The 19,825-nt window shown below is 41.4% G+C and overlaps 1 protein-coding gene across 1 annotated transcript in view; it reads right to left on the reverse strand.

Moving 5' to 3' along the window:
• The window catches only part of T265_05442 (hypothetical protein), a gene marked incomplete at both ends in the record, with an annotated part of 54,899 nt that overhangs the window by 18,039 nt on the left and 17,035 nt on the right, over positions 1–19,825 (reverse strand). Inside the window, 3 exons of the mRNA XM_009170449.1 lie at positions 572–648; positions 1,133–1,171; positions 18,035–18,179. Coding sequence (XP_009168713.1) covers positions 572–648; positions 1,133–1,171; positions 18,035–18,179 — 261 coding nt within the window. The remainder of the gene's footprint in view (positions 1–571; positions 649–1,132; positions 1,172–18,034; positions 18,180–19,825) is intronic.

Raw genomic sequence — 19,825 nt, forward strand, 5'->3', positions numbered from 1 at the left:
CTAGTACACGAAGATCCATCAGAAATTGATCATTCCGTTATCAGCTTCATAAGTCAAGTCACCTAAATGCTTTTGTTTGCCTTCTGTTCACACGGTGTTCCACTCGGGCTTATTAGCACTACTGTCAAAAAATAACAATGGTTGTGTTTGACGTTATCACGTATGCTGTTGCCACTCAGGAACATCAAGGGCAGAAAAATTTCAGGTTTTCTCCCTCCCATTGTGCCAGAGATCATGTTGATTGTCCGTGTTCTATTCTGCGTGACATATTTTATTTCCAAACACGGGTTATTGCTCTGGACTATGAAACAAGTGAGAAATTGGCGAACTGGACTCATTTGCGAACCAATTTGGTTTTGCGGGAGACTCACCTGGAACTCGAGCTGAATCTGTCGTTTATGACTTACACAAATGTGATTAAAACTTGGGATTAAATGAGGTTGATGTGCTAGAAAGAAAGTGAGATGTGAAAGCATTTCCGATGCACGCTTTTGACATTCTTTCATAGATTGGAGGCAATCGCCATTCACTGGACTCATTGCGAACCAATTTGGTTTTGCGGGAGACTCACCTGGAACTCGAGCTGAATCTGTCGTTTATGACTTACACAAATGTGATTAAAACTTGGGATTAAATGAGGTTGATGTGCTAGAAAGAAAGTGAGATGTGAAAGCATTTCCGATGCACGCTTTTGACATTCTTTCATAGATTGGAGGCAATCGCCATTCGGTAACCGGAAGCTGTCTAATCAAATAGGGTAAACGTCTGGTGTTTAGACAAGCTTGGTCAAATACGCCCGCTTATTTTGTGGCACTCTTATGTTGCTACCCGCTGTCAGGAGTTTTGCTTTTGGATGAAACATCTCTATGTTGCGATGCTCAGGTGTTCAAGATAAACTTTTTAGGTTTCAAACACTGGAATGGAATAGGATAGTATCAAACTATGCTGGATAATAACTTCTGGGCAATAGAGGGCCAATCACTGTTAAAAATGCCACTGGTTGACGGGATTTTATTGAAGTGTTTCTTAAAGTAAATTATGAAACTGTCGAATTTCTCATCCACTGATTTTACAGCCATTCTGCGAAGCTGTGCAAGGTTCCAGCGAATAAGACAATGTTGATAGAACTTACCTAGTTCCAACATCGAATGCATAAGGTGATCACGCAGATCTAAAAACGAAGTCGAGGTAAACAGAGTATGAGTGGAAATAGACTCTAACAACCTACCTCACGCTTAGCGGATGCTTTTGAGGTTTTGTAAGGTCATCCTCCCACTTTTGAGCACTCATATCAAGAACCTTTGTATAGAGCTGAGTTGAACTTGTGGGTCACTGTGTACGTTCCACAATGGGTTCATCAATAGTTGCCTTTATATAGAGATATGAGTTCAACTTGTGGATCGCTGCTGAGATTCCATAGTTCTGAAAAACATCAACTGTCAATTCATTTTGCGTGGATGGGGCGAATCGCATGTGAAGTTCAGGTATGCATCTGCGACGGAGTACGATTCTTCGGTAGGTCGATCGCTATTCTGCTGAGCAAGAGGTCGTTGGAGTTCATTTTAGATGTGTTTTTTTGTTCACACTACTTAATAATGGATTTTCTGTTTAAAAATGTCCACATCCTACTGATTATTCGGGAATTTCTAAAACGAACTTTTTTCTTGAGCTCATTGTAAACGTTACCTTGTAATGCGATCGAAGTGTTTGGAGGCTGAGAACGTACATAGCCTTTTCCGGAAGTCTAATGAAACTGGGGATGTTGGACATGCAGAGTATGAACATAAGGTTTCAGGTAGGAAAATCTCCATTCTCAGCACGCATTTTCGAGTTCAATGCAATAGGAGATTGTGGGGCATAAGAGACAGTCAGATGGTGCCTGCACTGATAACGTGCAATATAAATGCAGTTGCTAAACGATAAGATAGCTACAAAAGAATACAAAGGCGATTAGGCTACAGTGGCCGAGGGAAGATAGAAAACCACCGAAATTTCAATCTCAGCGTTTTGTGTCTTTTCACGATCGCTTGAGACCGGAGTCGGCCTTTCCTGTTGTGTGCTGTGCAGCCAACCACAAAGTCAAAGGATGCAAAATGAAGCATCTTAAGCACAATATGGGTACAAGTTATCGATCAAAAGCAATTTCCCCTCATGGCCCAATACGAATCAAGATTTTGAATAAGTTGTCGACCTAACAGCAGATACCTGATATTGAGTCTCGCGCTCCCACTAACCGCACTTACTTTAAAACACCAAACCGTCGGACACTTGTTAGTATCGATGGGCGTATCAGCTCATCTTTGATTGAATACCGGACAACAGGGGTTATGTTGTGACTGAAAAGCACCAAGAACTACTAGCAGCACAGAAACTTTATTATGACCAGACAAGAGAGTTATGTAGTCTTGGAAACTAAGTCAGTGTGAGGGGGTTGTGATGGGTGTGAAAATCCTTTAAGTATGAATGTAATCGGTACCATGCATTGGATCTCGGACACGACCAAGGATATGATTGGCTAAATGTTTGGGATGACGGTGACGTCTACTTGCAAATCTGAAGTAGATCGTGGAGGATTCCAGCCTGGTTTCATGCATCACACCTCGCCTTCTAGAGTGCCGCTTTTCCACGTGGGCGGTTCCGCATGAAAATTTTCTATTAGCTTGTGAGCTATTGGGCAGAAAAATAGGAGAATCACTAAGCGAACACCGTGAAAATGTGATCCATTTAAGGGAAAGTGGGCCTCCAACGGAGGGAAATGAACGCATCCAGTATTTTGAATGGAGTGGTTTGAGTGCATACGGCTGCGCTAAGGAACGAGGAATTTATGTTCATTTTACTTAAGCACTCCCTTGCGCATTCAATCAGAAGACCCAAGCCAACTCTGGAATTACACCAACCAAATGTGCAGACCAATGGCTCCTTTGAGGTTCGTGTTGTCTGATGTTGAAACTATCGAACGATTGTGCTTGTAGACCGTACGAAAAGACCAGTTAAAAATCCGGCGACGACTAGCCTCCCGTATCGCACCTTTTAGGGCCGATAAAGCGAACATAGGCACCCACCAGAATAGACTGACAGTAGAACATTGGTGTATTGAGGCTTACCTTCCCACAAGATTTACAGTAACGAAGAAGTTGTATTAAAATCAAATTTACTGAGTTTGTTCATCCGATTTCGTAGGCGAATTCTCAAGCGGTAGTTGTATCTAGTATCATTCCAAATGGCTTTTCGGCACTCAGTACTTCCAGCATTTCATAAGTATAGAGCCGTCTGAACGAAAGTCATGACTTTATCAAACGCACTCGTGTTGTAACATGTTTAATGTAACCAAGACCATTTTCCCTCGATCCTGCATATTCTGGTGTGCAAGTTGGAAAGTTAGAAGCAAGTTGGAAACAGTTCACAACTACCTAGCTTGTATGGCAGCCCCACCGTTTCCAAAAAGATCAAAGTATATTTTACAGTCCCGCATTTAAGTTTCACCGCAGTGGCTGATAGCCAAAACTATAGCTAGTGTAGTTCGTAGAGTACGTCCGGGCATCGTAACACTGAGTTAGTAGTATAATCTCAGTTTTTCACAATGCAAGCGTTTAGGTATCTCCAGTTATCCACGTTTAGCGAACTTGCAAATGATTATTGTTCTGGAAATTGCAAGGAGCTTACTGTACCTCATCGTAATTACTATACATATACCTTAGATTAGTAAGCTGAATGTTTGGCTGGGGATTTGACCCACGATAGACTACTTACAAACAGCTTCCCACACCGTGTTAAGCCCGAAAAAAGAAATTCTATGTCAGACATTCTGCTACACGGTGCATATCATACTTCGTGACAATTCCGCACCCATTGTTACTATGAGTCTGGAATTCGCGTACAACTTTGGTACCCGTGTCAAGACAACATACTTTTTATCCCATCTCACTGTCACCTGTACTCTTAAACTTTGTGCGTAAAGCGCTCGTAGGCTGTCATGAATAAGAGATATGATGTGACACTGATAACTGTAACATCCAGCAGAGACTGCAAACAGACAACCTGATGCGGTATAGTGATATAAAGAGAAACTTCGGGCTTAGGCTTAGCCTAATTAATAATTGATGCCACTGGAGATGCAGTTTGCCGGTATTTTCTATCGGGAACGAAAGGGGATGATTGGGGAAAAGGCATAACTTTGCTGTTCTTTGAGTCGAGTCCACATTGTTGTGCTTGCAGCGGAATTGATACAATCATATTTGCGAGAAGTGCGATTACCGTTAAGAAAAATGTTAATATAAAACCTTGCTTCCAAATACGGGAATTATGTGAAATGAGATCTATTATTGGAAGCGCGTCTTCTCCTGATTACCCTTCGTTGGTTGCACCACACCGAGAGCAGTGTGAGCTAGCGGGGGTGAGAATTTTTCATCTCACCATTGCGAAACTTTTTGAGAGTCGATGAAGTGAGAGCCTCTAGACTGGTCTTCCAGAAAGGAAGTGTCGAACCCGCGACCTGCTGGCTAGTAGTTTGAACACTTAAACGTTCGGCCACGAGTGGCTGATCAGCAGTGTGATCAACTCGCACTTAGGATATAGCGCCGCTTATCCTTCAATCATGGGACCCACATCACGCGGTCACACGTATTGGCTGGCTCCTCGAGCAACGACTTCTCAGATAGAAGCTTCACGGATCGGGTTGCTTTCAGGATAGTTTAAATATCCGTTTCCCAGGGATGATCCCGCTTATTGCATGATGACTTCACCGGACCACACTGAGGATTGTTGAACCTGATAGGAAAGTTAGTTGGTGGATTTTCCAAAGATGCCAACTCGAACTCTGAACGAAAAACTGACCCGGATGAAGGTAAGAGTTACGAGACGCATGAGTGAGAAATGTTTTGCTTAAGCTAATCTGACACGGCAGAAAGTCCAGTTCACAAATTTGGATACTGTTTACTTCCTGATTCTTGAACTTACTGGGGCTGGACGAGTGTATTGTAAGGCTAATTGTCCTACACGTATAGCATGTCCTATCTGTTGAATTTCTACAAGCTTGAGACAACCGTACAGTGCTTCTCGGCTTTTCAATATGGGTTGATTTTATATGCATGACAAAGTCCACGTTTAAACTCCTGCTTCTCCCTGGTAAATAGATGTGGAACGTTCCTTATTTGTGAGTAACAATGGTGAAGCAACTGCCACAGTGATTTAGCCCTTTAAACGTCTAATTCTCTTCCATGTTTCAGTTTTTTTCTGAAGGGTATCAACACGCAGGCGAATAGATATTTAAAGAATCTAGTTGCAATTCGCATGCATCCAGTTCCCATTTGAGTTGGTGCAGTTCACCCTGGAGCGGTCATTTTGCGCTACACCACCTACTCACAAACACAAGTCAGAAGATTTATTAGTCGATGGGGACAGGAGAAGGGCATTTTTAAGATTCACTCTATTTATCATAGCCCAAGCGAGCAACATTCATGGGAATGGGTTACCGTGCCATGTCATTTGCCTAAATTGTGATTAAACCGGACGTTTGTACATTTAATGCAAATCGAAGAGCGGGTTTTGTTTGTTTCTATCCCATAGCTTGCGGGCAAACGAGACAGCAGTTGAATTAACTAAATGACATATTCTCACTCAGCCAGATGAACGCAGCTGGGAGACACGCATGAAAGGCCAACTGTAAATTTTTATGAAAAGGGGGGTGGTTGTTGACTTTTATCAAATCACGATATTTATCCGAGTGATAAACATGAATACATGGAATTCTGTCTCGGTAAGAAATACATCGAAATTCAGCGTGCAGTTCGACCGTGAGCATTGACAGTTTGCTGCTAGCATTAGGAGGGCTATGGGAATTGGCCGAAAAGTTCAACCACACGAAGGTCAGTTACATGGTTCTTTTATTTGTAAAGAGAAGAGAGATACCAAAGTCCGAATCGGTGTTTCATCCTTAAAGAGACGTCAGTTTATACTGGAAAAAACCCTGGAATTTAATCAGAAATGTTTCATTCATTGATTTACATCTCACAAACACCTAAGTGGGTCCAAACGTACTGTCTAGTAGTGGGGTACTATGCGACATGGCGCTTTAGTCGATAATTCACATTACTGACCTAAGAATCCCGCAGTGAAACTAAAAGCTCGTGACTGACCTAATGTCGGAACCTACTTGAGGGCACATATTCATGTCTGAAGAGATTTTGGAAATTCTAATGGAGATTTCGTCCTGTAAGGTAAACCAATCTATGCTACAGCATCACCGACAGTGTGCACCGTCAAAAGGCACGCAAGGTTAAAAAAATAGGATATCGGCCAGCTGTTTCAGCCGAACCGACTGGGCCAATCCAATTAGTGTCCGGTGGGTGCATAAACTTTTAATGCCCGCATCCACTCAAAATTGCCTCAGCAATGAGTTTTGTGTGCCGGTATCGTGAGTTACAACAAGTTTGGAGACTTTTCGGGTCACCCATCATTCCACCGGTAAAGCTTGAAAAAGACTGGTTTCATTGTATCTCTTGTAGTTGGCCCATGTTCTTTTCTTCTCTGTTTTAACAAGCAGTAAAAACTGTACATAAGTGGTGAGAACACATATAGGTAACCTGCAATCTGATGGTGAGAGTCGGTAATACATACACCTCTTTCAGAGTAAGGTAGGCCAAGAAAAGCCAGCTGCTTCAACACAACAGAATCAGTTAAACGGGAGGTGGATTTCAACCCGGAAAATATTGTCTCGAAACATAAATTTATATAAGTGGCGGTATAACAAAGTACTATAGCGTGCCGTGTTACAAGGAGTAAAACTTTGGCAAACCGCAGTGGACCATATTACAAATAGTATCTATAGAGCTTTCTTGCCGTCATTGAAACCAGTCTGTTACAAAATGCCAGGAAGCAATATGCAACTCTTCCTTGTTGGGAATCATCGTCAGTGTTCCTCTCCGGAAACCCTTGATTGTACCGAACTCACGACATTCTGCCCAGTGGTTTAAACACAACTGGTCGACTGCAAGTGGCTGATTCAGCAGTGTCTTATTCGCATTCAATATATAACGTTACTCATCCTTCAACCACGGGATCCACATCACTTGTCACACATGTTGTCTGGTTCCAAGTGTACGGCCTTTTCGGATGGAAGTTTCAGACTTACGGATTATTGATAGAGTGAGATTTTGGAAGTTTAACGAAGAATCCGTATTGTGAGTAAAATCAGTGTCCTGAAAAGCCGATGTCATCTGGAGTTTCGTGTGGCGCGCACTGCTGATCATTTCCAATCAGCAGTTCTCGGCTTTTCAGCATAGACTGGTTCCAATTCCAGGACGAAACCTCCTTTGAAGTTCCAAAATCTACTCTCACTACTGACAAAACAAAATATAATACGTGAAATATGCTGATTTTCAAACTAATTTGGTTTTCCGAGAGACTCATCTGAAATCCATCCGGGTTCCAGAGTATTTTATCGAACCTTCATTCTAGCATGAATCCTGAAGTTCCACACATTGGATAACTTGATATTCAATTTGACATCGGTTGCTACTGATAGTTGTACAGATATATTAAGACCCGAGTCCTATTATGGCAAGAATATTACCCAGATACCATTTTGAAAAATTTCAGGGTGATTTGAAATATGAAAGGTGTCCATCTGGTTATCCGTTCCTCGCTGGAGTAGCGGCAAAGCACTAATATCAAAATCAGCGTTGACTATAATTAAAAAGGGAATCGTTGAATGGAAACCTCAGCGTAACTTGTAAACCAAATGAGAGTGACAGGTTCCAGACGTAAAAAACACTTCAATCGTCAAAGAATGATTTCGAGAGCCATTCCTTGACGTGAATATGCACTTGAAAAACATACTGCCTTACTACGGATATAGTTCGCCACTTTTGTTGACCATCTCTCTGTAGTTTACTTGTGGCTGTGATTTTTAGGATAGCCTGATATATATTATCCACTGATCGCAAAAGGAGCTCTCTCTCTGTAACTCAACAAGTGTATTTTCCAGTGCTTCTGGAGCAAGCGAATGATAAATGTTGTTCATGGTCTACTGCACACACGCTAATGGGCAACTTACAACAAGCAAACATACATGGTGGTACAACAATTATCGAGAGGGACAGAAACGCACACCCCAAAACAGACCAACACAATCCTATTGAGCAACTGGTAGTCCGAAGCTAGCGTTCTACCATTCAGTCAAAGGTGCGGGCAAATCCGATCTGTTTACCTGTTAGGTAGAGCGAGTAATTTTTCATTCACATGATAGTAGTTTCGAATGAAACAATCGGAAAAGCATTTGTCTGTATATGTTGAAAAAAGCTGTTCACGTATCGCTGGGGCTGGTCCAAGTGGCATGGACTGAAAATGCCATCTGTCATGCCCCGCTTGAGTGGATGATGAATTTCATTCAACTCAGCTCTTATTCCAGAGGGCCAATCGGAAGAGATAAATCATGTTACTCACAGGTACTAGGAGCAGAATCTTGAAACACAATGAATGAGTTGAGTTGTATGAGTACGAAGCTAGCTAGTATTGATTTGCACTTCAAACCGCTACTAGAATGATCAATAATTCGAAGCTTCACTAGTTTCAATCGTCGTACTGCATTCAATGAAAAAACGTGTTTTGTTCCGGTGCTTCCCGTCCTTATGATTTAAAAAAGACAAGAAAACATAGATGTCATTTAGAGGTAGACGTATTAGCTATGGGACAGAGTTACATAGCATTCAAACCTTTTCAGTGTGCGAGATTCCAAATAATTTATTGTATACTTAGCTTCAATCAACGTTTTCTTAGTTTATCAGGAGATTTTATGGCCTTGACTTGAGGTTTCTCCTTCGCGTTTACAGGAGCACTGTGCCGAGCTTGGCAGTTAGGTTGCAAACTTAACAACCCAGCCGAGTTATCGACTTCAGTGCAGCGTTATTTGGTCAAATTCCTCCTGTCCCCCCGTGCCTTCGTGGTTTCTAAACGGTATGTAAAATCTAATTGACCGCTTTGTTCGAAGTTGACTTTTGCGTAATTTGGTTGGTTATCTAGAGCTTTGAGTTGTGATGCGTTCTCACTTCCTTGCACCTGGTTGGTCCTTTTAATACCTTCAATTCAACAGTTCTGCTTTTCTGTTGTGAGTTCGTCGTTTATTTATGTATCTTTATACCGCAACACCGCAACTAGTGACGTAGCCATTATGAGCTTGGAGAACACATGGATGGAGCAGTTTCGTGGTTGCTAATGAGCTGACGATCCATGCAATATTCAAATTGCAGGTGATAAAGATGGTCAACATGCTGTTGGTAGGCCTTCAGACAGTTAGGTAAGCTTAACAACTTGGTGCATACAGCATACAATCATCTGCCCAAACATAGATGGTATTTAATAAACCCGGAACTAGGCAAAAGAAAGAAAGAAATATTTTCCCTCATGAACTGGCTTTAGGTTTCTATGTACAAGGTGATACGAAGAACTGAATGTTCGATAGGGGTAGAAGGCTGATATGTACAGGACTCAGAATTATGAATGAATCTAAGTCACAGCAGAACCTACTTGCAAACCTGCTCCGAACTGGTGGACTCAATTTACATTTTCGACAAATAGGGATTATTTGGATCTCAATTGGCTTGGCGTATTGTAAGGGGGATTATGAAAGTGATAGCATGATCTGTATGGATTGACGCGCTTTCAGGCCAAATGGTTGAAATCGAAATACTTGTCAATGCTCGGAACTATAGTACTGATTCTATGTGCTCCTCAGGTGTTAACTACGTTAACTGTCGACCAAAGGTCAGGGGTGAGCATCATTTAGATCCGTAGACCGTGCAAAACATTCGTCTCATGGCAAGGCCTAAATGAATTGGTGTTAGTGATTGAAACTTGTTTCTCTAAATCATTATCGACTGTCATTTAGCCAAATTCGACTGCATGTGTAAGAAACCGTGTTGGGAAAGGACTATTATGGTACTATCAATACGCGTTGCTGTTTTAATCACTTTCTGTCAATGGGAATGTGTACTGAGCAGCAACCCAGTATAAAGTAAGTTATGTATGTCGTTCGTCAGTAGAGAAGAGGCGAATCACGTCGCATTGTTTGGAGGAACTAAGCACGTGTTTGACTTAATTGTGACGGCAATCTACGGGTCGCTGTCAGAGTCAAGTTTGTTAATTTGGAATTTGGTTGACAGAGCTAGGGTCGCTTACCACTTTTTGGAAATCTTAGTGTGTGGCAAATTTTTCGAGGCAACCTGGATCGTTCTTGCGAGAAATATGAAGTGATTTTCCTAATGGGGACTTGTTTCTACATTCGTCAACTCACCCAATTGATGACGTGCTTCTCCTTGCTAGATAACTTCATGAGATATGGATGAGCAAACATGTTCTGGTGTGGCTTCATCAAGAGATAAAAGAAAACACAACTTTGCATTCTAAATACATGTGTTTGTACAATCAACTGCTTATCTAACTCTTTCAGAGGGTTTTCCATACCCATCATAAGATTCTGTCCGAATAAGCAGATTTTTGGCCTTAGGCATCCCATATTTGTCTGTGACTTGGTGATAGCGACCAGTAACATTTGTACAGTTTTTTGCAACAATGCAATAAAGGCTGCCATCCAGTTCAAGAGGTTTGCTTGCGGAAGTAAATAAGATTTACTTGAATTATCCAAATTACGCTTGAGTAGAAACATAAACATCGGAGTCAACTTGCGACGTAAAAACTACAGGTATCGTCCACTGTTGCTGTTGCGGCCACGGCTTGTAAAACACAAGTGCTCAACCGTTCACATTTCGACTGAACGAGCACAAAACGAACCGTAAACGCGCTTAGTCCTGAGAAATTTCAGAGGACGGAATTAGTCTCCGGGGAATTGTTCCAAGTGGATCCTGTCATTCTCACAACCGAATCGAGTGTAATCCCGAATGAGCTGCTCGATTGTGAGTGTAGAGAATTCACCATAATTCATAGGCGATTTTCTATGTCTCCGAAGGTCACGGTGACACAAGTCACAAAGATCAATTGGAATTGATGGTTCGTGGAAACTCGGGGCAATGATATGAAAATCGTGTCCACGTGGTTCACTGGTGTCGGCAAAACTTTTCGTTCTGTTAAACTGTCAATTTTAGAGAAGCTCATTCAAGTGTGCTCATTTCGTGACCTTACGAAAGCTGTATGCTGGATGCTTTTTGTCTCGTGAATCGATAGTGACTTAGCCCAATGGTAGTTAGCAAAATATAAGTTCAGTAGGTGAGTTGGAAGGAGCACAAATACAATAGTTCACCATCAAATCGTCGCCAGAAATTCTCGGTATTTCAGCATATCCTAGGAAGGAGTGATCCGGATTGATTTTGGCAGGACTACAAATAACACTCTGGCCACCTAGTTTCTGGTGAAGTCACAGTCTTATTTGCCTTCACGTCAGGTTTTTACATAAATCAATATGATGCCATGATCTTGTTACTTGACTTACGAAAGGTTAAGCTTATGATAAAGTTATTTTTGGGGCCACTCAAAGTATTTAGTGAAACAGCTTTTTTAGTCCCGATTTATCCTCAATTATGACGAGTTAAGCTCAAATTTTGGTCAGACTGTTCTCCAGAGGCGGTGAAAACTTATTCACCTGTACTTATCTGATGTGCGTGCAGGTAGCAGGCTGTAAAGTGTAAACACCGTGAATGGGAACTGTACACTGAGCATCTGTTGTGGCCACTTTGTGGAATAATCTGTTCGGTAAGCATTCAATGCCGAATTCCGATGATATGTAGACGAGAGCGGTCCCGTTTGCAAGGTGACACCCTCGATCATAACTTGGATTTCCGGGTATCAAACGCTACCGCTTAAATAAGGCCTTTCCGTTTTGGTTTCTTTGTTTGGTTTATCCTATCTGATGGAAACTAAGAGGTGGTTGTGCACATCCAGCAACAGCACACCTTGTGTGACATGGCATGGTGTCCTTTTTCCTACAAAGTAATATCGCTCCAACCAACTGATGATGGTCTTGTACGAGTGCATGAGCTGTTTAACAGCCGGCGACTCGTTCGTCCAAACGCATCATCATTGCTACCAATAATACTTTTACGACATTCGGGACGAGTAAATATTTGAAATAGACTATTTTTAGTACACACGCCTGTGCAGTAGAGTGGGCAATATAATTGAATTTATGTATTCTATTTATTCACCGAAACGATTTGTGAGTAGATGAACCGTCCACATATCCTTGTCTGTTAAGACTATTCTAGTTGGCCTACATTAAACTGGAGAAGCACTAGAGTTGAGTCCGCCCTCAGCAGGGCTCATTGGCGTTGGACAGCCTTGCCAGAGTTTGAAATCCAGATGTTTGACATTTGGGAAAGACGCCGGCATTGCATCGCCAGGGCATGCTGTATATAACAGCAACATCACGTCTGAACAGATGAAAATATTCATGTTGGGGGGATGTGATCTGTGTGTTGACTGCGACGTACCAGTAAGCGGGTCGGTTGATCAACACGTTTCGAACTGTGCATCGCGTGTCAATCTGGTTCCCAGTTTTCACCATTTACCACGGTGGTAAGCAGTCATCAACTGCTCTTACACCTACGAAAAATCCGAATAAAATAGCCCCTTGGTTGGGTGCCTGCGTTGGAATTTGCCAGGAAATTTGACCTCTTGGAAGTAGTCGAGTTAACATTTTTCACCAACCTAAGTGACAACATGGTGTGTACTAATCCTAAGAAGATTAAGTTTGGAGGTATCAGCTAGGGAAAAAGAGTGGTTAATTCTGGAGTGCAGTACGCTACGCGTTTGGTCCTGACTGGAACTGAGGCCAATTGCAATCAACAAGCATCAGTCATGAATGGGGAACAGGTGAACTCCCGGAATGATCAAACCCCGGGGTGGTTCGATAATTGTGTGCTGGTGAACAAATCCCGTCGGAAGGATGAAAACTGCTAAGATGTTATATACATGTTGTTTCGTTATCCGGTTACCAAAAACATTTCTATTAAGCATAAGTGGCCAAAAGGTAACCTCATGGTTTGTTCAGCACCTTCATGAAAAGGGGGAATAAATCTACCGTTTTGTTACCATACATTAAGTTATTTTTCTAATATAGGTTTTGTTCTCCTAAAACTGTGCCATGCGCCCCACACTAATCATGGCTGGTTACGACCCAAACTTCAAGAATTGTGTGAATCCACCATTTTTTGCAATCATATATCTTTCAAATGCAGCTAGACCGTACTAGATTTTTTCTCTAGAAATTTTAATCAAGTTAGTCACTTAGGTGGGCAATAAATAGACCATTTTCCCAACAAATTGTGGCCCGATGGTCGAGTTGTTTGGGAAGTCCGTGTACGACGTTCACACACATTTGACAGCATCTCACTTTCACAGAAAGAGAATGTGACGCAGTCACGGTGTGATTGAGGTTAATTCCGTTCTCAGAATAAGTCATTCACTAAATTAGTCTTCACGTCTGATGCTGCCAACTCGTGTTGGACAGATCGAGTGAACGGATCTTAGTCGTTTTATCCGGACTTTCAGTTGTCCACTTGGCATTAATTTCCGCACATTCACTGAGGGGCCAAGGAACGATCGTTGATTTCGCTGTTGTTCAGAAAAAGTCAGAACCTGAAAAATCTTTCTGTGACTTTTGAATAACATTCGTTTGGATAACTAAATTAAATTTATCGGAAGATAAAAAGGCCGCTGGTGAAAGAACTGTATGTTTAGAAATCGCCTGTGACAGCTAAGCTATCGATGGATTGACAAAGTAATTCAGTAGTATGAAAAACAAGTTACTGTTGGGAAAGAATATTTTGCATAAACACGCAAGATCAATCAAGCAATTTAGCCTATGAGGTTTTGGCAGCTTTAATGCGTTCATATTTCTTATCCTCTTATTAACAGAGGATGAAATGGATATCCGTTCTGCACAACTTTTAATCCCCACTAAAATGTCTGAAACAACTCAAGTGGTAAATTTGGCTATTAATATCCTGCTTTCCTCCATTAGACTGTGTTAAGTGCACTCATATCTGTCGTTTTCAGCATCTCCAGGGATTTCGGGGAAACGGTAGCTTCTAGTGGTTTGCTAGTAGTATATTTTGAACGGAAATAATTTTAAATTCCTGGATACTGAATAACCAGTGATAGTAACATGAACTGACATTATGCTACTTTTTTTGACGGCAAAATAAAATTGATCTGCATTTATGCATCCAATTGGGAATTATTGGATTTCCGAACCAGTTTCCTCGACCAATCACTAAGTGAAGAACTTACTTAAAGTGTCTGTGCGATGTATTGTCATACTCTGTATAGACTAAGATTGATAACCTTTATCCATATAGTGACTGGCGATATAAACCTAATTCGACACACGCGATGAACAACACTAACCAAAAAATCAACTGATCACATGTTGTGATAGCGCCATTCTCTTGCCGATTCCTACGCTGATGAAAAAACGGATGAGGCTAACAGTAGTCGAAACAAAACCACTAGACATGAGATACCCATTATCCTGTACTTCCGTCGCACTATCAGATGTCTGCTTAGCCAGTTGTGTCTGAGCAAGCCGGATCTTCTTCCGGTAGCTCGCATTAGGTAGCTAGTACGAGAAGATAGCGAAGAACCGTAGGACTGGAGTGTCTTATTATACGGTGGCTTTTAAAATTTAAATATTCGTGAAAGATGAACGTCAACGGAAGTCGCTCAGTCTTTGTTCCCAGCTGCAGATTTCCTGGCTTAAATGAGTTAATCATCTGGCGTGATAACCACATTTTATGAGATCTGAGCGTATAAAACATGGGGCAAATGGCACAAAGTTGTCTGTTAGGTCCTAAGCCCATTTCCTCGCCCTGCCTCGCTACGGAGTTCCACTAGCTTTGAGTGGCTTTAAAGAATAAATTTCATAATCTGAGAAGTCATTTTAATGTTGAACCAAATGGTTTGAGCGCATGGTCTCAGTATATTTTGCAACCAAGGGTTTTGCTGCTTTGTTTTTGTACCTAAACAGCAGGGTGACTGATGGTGCCAACCAATACAGAAGTGATCCACAAAGAACGGCCGCAAGCCGGTCAAATGCAGCAAGCAGTTCCATTCCGATAAGCCCCCGGATAGTGTCACTTACGCCTTTTTCATTATTAGTTGATTACAACTAATTCTAGTACTGCTCCAGTGGACAGAGAGCCGCATGTATAAAAAGCCATGAATGCACAAAGTAGATCAAAGCATGTAAATGTATGTGTGGTAAAAATATAATGTTCAAATGTCGACCGGCATGCATGTAATATTTTCCCTGTTCCACATCATTTTTTCTGTCAGTCGTTCATTCAGAGTGCAACACTGATTTGTGAGAAGATCCGAAGTAGACAAAGCAAACCTTTGCACTATTAAACGGCAGCAAAACTCAAGCATTTTTCATTCCAGTGGGTAGAGTTTTGCATGTAAGCACGACTCTCTTATCGAACATGCGACAGACGTCCGAATCCCCTTCGGTGCCGCAGTTAGCTATTAGGAAACGAATTGTGTTTAGAAGTTCACCGTAAATTTGCAATCGATTTCTTCGTTGCACGGCCAAGGTGGGTCGGACATTTTGAGGCAACTGAGTCTGCGGTAATCTGCTGGTCTTGTTCGACCTGCAGCAGTCCGATCAAACCGATCGTTTAGGTTGGGACATTTGAGAGTACACTATCTAGACCACTCAGTACCAAGTTATGACAATCACACTGCCAGTAATGTGCTGTACCCGGGGGTAAGCTTGCCAAAGGCTGTATTGGTGCAGATCCACTCTGGCATTTGTAAAGTGTCGTCTACATAATGAGACAGAATCCTTCGTTCAGAGCACTCAATAAATCAAAGTGGGTTTGATAAGCAAGTCAGCTTATTTGATGCTGAGTGTTCCGGAAGAAACACTGTAAGTTTTACGAAATGTTCAATCTATTATTTGCAAAGAAAACTTCGTTAAATACAAAATACATGGTAGAGGAGAAGGCAAAATAGGTGGTTGTCGATTAGCGTCTCTAATGAGCACATTTGGTGCAAAACTAACAGGGATAATTCGGTAGCCGCCGGGAATATTTCATTTTGTTTGATTTTGAGATAGCAACTGGAACCAGAGGATTTTGTGTCCGGGTATCGGCTTTATTTCTGTAAGAAGTCATATGGGATTCCTTCTTATCGAGATGGTTAGCTTTTTTGCCTATCGGTGATGTAATTTATCCCTTCATCCTAAACGTGATGGGTGGTAATTCATTCCGTTTGATCAATAAGTACACATTTGTTCAGTTTGCAGTCCAATTTATTTCGTCTCATACGCTAAACAAAAAATACGTAAGGCAAAATTATCATCTCTCATAAGGAGTTTCCTGATAAATAACCATGTACTGTAAACTATCAGCAGCATACCATATTATGCGTTGCGTAAACGGGATGGGTGTGGTCCATGTAACGACTTCGATTGTGGATACAACACATCCCAGGAACGTACTCGCAAAATGGTACTGGAATATATGGTTGCGTTTTGAATGCATTGCATTATTCCATAAATGTACTAAATTGTGTATGCGAAAAGTTATTAACCAGTAAAAAAACTTCGCTTAGCAACGAATGAGACATTCCATCTTGGTTTCTAAGTAACTGATGAAGCACGAGAGGTGCACACCTTTTGAGCACTATTTGAAGTGGCTTTTCCTTCTCGGTAAAAGACGTAGACAGACGTTTTTTTCTGTTTAATATGATTTTAGAACAAAACAATAGAAGATGGAAGGTTAAACTTGATGTTTTGTCTGCCGTAACCAACCTTGCTGAATTCGAACAAAATATTCGCTTGATTCAGTCACCATAAGTTCATACTGGATTGTATTGGCATAGGATTGTGAGAAGTGTGCACGTGTTTGAGACAGGGTCCTCGGGATATGTCACAGGCTCTGAGCGAGATAGAATGTACAGATGACTGTCGCCATCTCAGTTCCAAATCAGACTTCTGTATTTGTTTAAGTGCGGGGTGAGTCCAGCGCATATGGATAACAGTCTAGTCATATTCATTAGCATTGGCACTTGCTCTGTGTGTAGTAATCTGTAGTGCATGGACTGTGTCTGTGAAAAACGCCTGTCCGAAATACGAGAATCTCCTTAATAAGCTTACTATTAGGGCGCTTAAAAACGATTCTAAAAAATGATGCAGATCTCACGAGAGGTGGCCATGAGACCGCTGTGTAAAGGCTCTCATTCGAAAGTCGCACTAAGCGTTAGAGATCAAACCGTACTTTATAGAACCGACTGAACACGATGTACTTAACAAAATGATAGTTTCTCTTCCCTGTTTTTGGTAGTATTTATAAAAGAACCATTGGGGATCTTTTTCTAAAAGTAGTAATGAAACCAATTTTACTGATCCTACACAATTCAATATCTCAGTCGGCCATTTGATTCAAAACTGCCGGCTAGTGGCTCATGTTTTCAAAGGGATTGTTTTCTGTAATTTCCTTTTTTCCCAGGTCATTCTTGTGTATATGCCAAAATTCTGTTCACCAGACGTAAATATGTTGATGATGCACTGATCATATGTTACGGGTGGTAGGCGCACGGATCCCTGACACTGAATGCGCCAATAAGTGTGATATTTCTTCACTCAGAAATGAGCTCCTCAGTGACCTTACATTTCACGCTGTCGGTGAGATTGACTTTCCCAGGTAGTTTCTGATAATCACATCGAATTATTCTTGATAATACATAATATTAAATCCACTCTCACCCGACCGATAGCAACTTGTGTTAGCAAAGTTTCAGAATAACATCCGTAACCTTATGTTTTGTAATACTATTGTTTCTGCAACTGGATTTGCCGTTTCCGTGGTGTGCTTGCCGCGCTGCCAGAGAGACTGTTGTTGTTGTTCAGGCTGATGAGATAGGCAGTAGCATATTGGAGGTCATCACTGCGATATTTATGGCCATAAATTACATTGAAGCCTGCTTCAACTTACACCAGGAGATTCTGTTGGAAGTTCAGCTACTTCCCACTCGCTTTATTCAAGACCCTTTTAAGCTGCCATTTTGGGTAAGAATTAAAACTTACGTTTGTTTACCATTGTGGTTGCTCTATCAGGACTTTCACGACGCAAGTTGTGGTCAGAACCTAGTTTACGTCCGGGTGATTTCCGACTCAGTTTGGAGCTCCGCCTTTTGTGTTGGTCCTCTCTAATTCGCGAGAGATTGAGGATCTACACTAAAGTGAAACAAGGAGAGAATAGTTCGGAAAATTGGGTGTCTTTCCTGATGTTCCAGTTGGACTGCAACACACGACAGAACTCCACCATACCCATTTCAACCCACAAAAATTTAGCTTTCCGAAGCCAGCTTTGTACTCTATCGATTAGTATTTTAGTTTTCTATATCGGTTGTTTGCGACTGATTTAAACTCATTCCAGTGCATCTACCTCATTCCGGGCTTATCCGCCAAGCTATATATTCACCATCCTGGTAAACAGATGGAATTTGAATCTTGAAAACCAATAGTTAACCGTTTCGGTTACCATATGTTTATGCTAGTTCAATGGATTGAGACAAACCTGCTTTTTTAATGAAAAAAATAAATGGAAAACTAATGGAGTGTCATTTTAGCCAGGTACGCGAAAGTCTTGTTCACTGGCTACTTGCTCCACGGACAATGTTTTCTGCTAATCAGCATTCATTTTCTCAGCTGTCAAATCAGGGTACATCTTAAGCCGAATAAAGTTCCGCCCCATGGTACTAAATATGTACATTTTCACTTCTTGGAACATATTCGCAGTAATAAGCCTATTTATATTCCAGACAACTCAACACCAGGTCAATATGCATGAAGCAGGCAAGCAATTCTGCCCCATCCGTGGGAATGGACCATGCACAAACCAGCCAACATAAAATGAAAAACGAAGATTTCAAGTGCTGTTCAAAAGATCATCCTTCGCGTTTTCGAGACCCTGAATGATCCGAGTGTAGGTTCTATTGGAGATACGGTCACGAAAGACGGACAAATTGTGAACTGTTTGCCATTATGATGATCTAAAAATCTCCCTCAGTTTGCGTTATGATGTTGAAAAACATTGTTGGGACAAATTCGTCCGGTGTAACACATGGTTTTAGCCCATGTCCCAGTTGAAAACAAAAAATAGGAGGGAATTGGACATAACACACGAAGGAAGCAAACTTGAGGGCAAGAAAACATGAATTAACGGAGGAGAGCCTAACAGTATGTTTCTAGGAAAAGCAGTAAAACGAGTGACGTGTGTCAAACCGCAGAAAGCTCATTTAGGACACCGATACTTTGGTCAACGTTTTGATGTTTTGTGCAAGCTGAAAGCAATTACTTCACTCTGCTGTAAAATATTTTTCGTCTATTCTTTCAATTTGTTTGGGCTGTTCTCCCGTGGGTTTCCATTTAGTTGAAAGTGACCCCACTTTTAATAACAAGGTTTCAGCATAGACAACCAGGTTTCTATCGGCGTGGAGTTTCCTACTATTATTCGCATGCTCAGTTTGACATTCTTGGCTTGTGAAAAAAATTTAGTGAACACCCTCTGTGTACCAGATCTAAATTTGTCATATCCATTTTTCATTCGGAAGGAAAAACGTGTCATTTTCTGTTCGTTCGGAGTCGAATGAATTCAGGCATGAAAAACAGTTTAGGAGAACATATAAACTTTTCAGCATCACTTAAAGTCTAACGAGGAAAAGTGCTCGCAAATGCACAACAAGAAATTAAACAAAAGTATTAGCGTTCTACTGTGCAGTTGAAATTCCTTGAAACATCCGAATGATTGCAAGTTTTCAGATTGACTGATTAGTAACATTACGTATATGAGTCCACGAAAATTACACTTGTGTA

Source organism: Opisthorchis viverrini (genome assembly GCF_000715545.1).
Source record: "Opisthorchis viverrini unplaced genomic scaffold opera_v5_103, whole genome shotgun sequence".
In the NCBI taxonomy this organism is placed as follows: Eukaryota; Metazoa; Platyhelminthes; class Trematoda; order Opisthorchiida; family Opisthorchiidae; genus Opisthorchis; species Opisthorchis viverrini.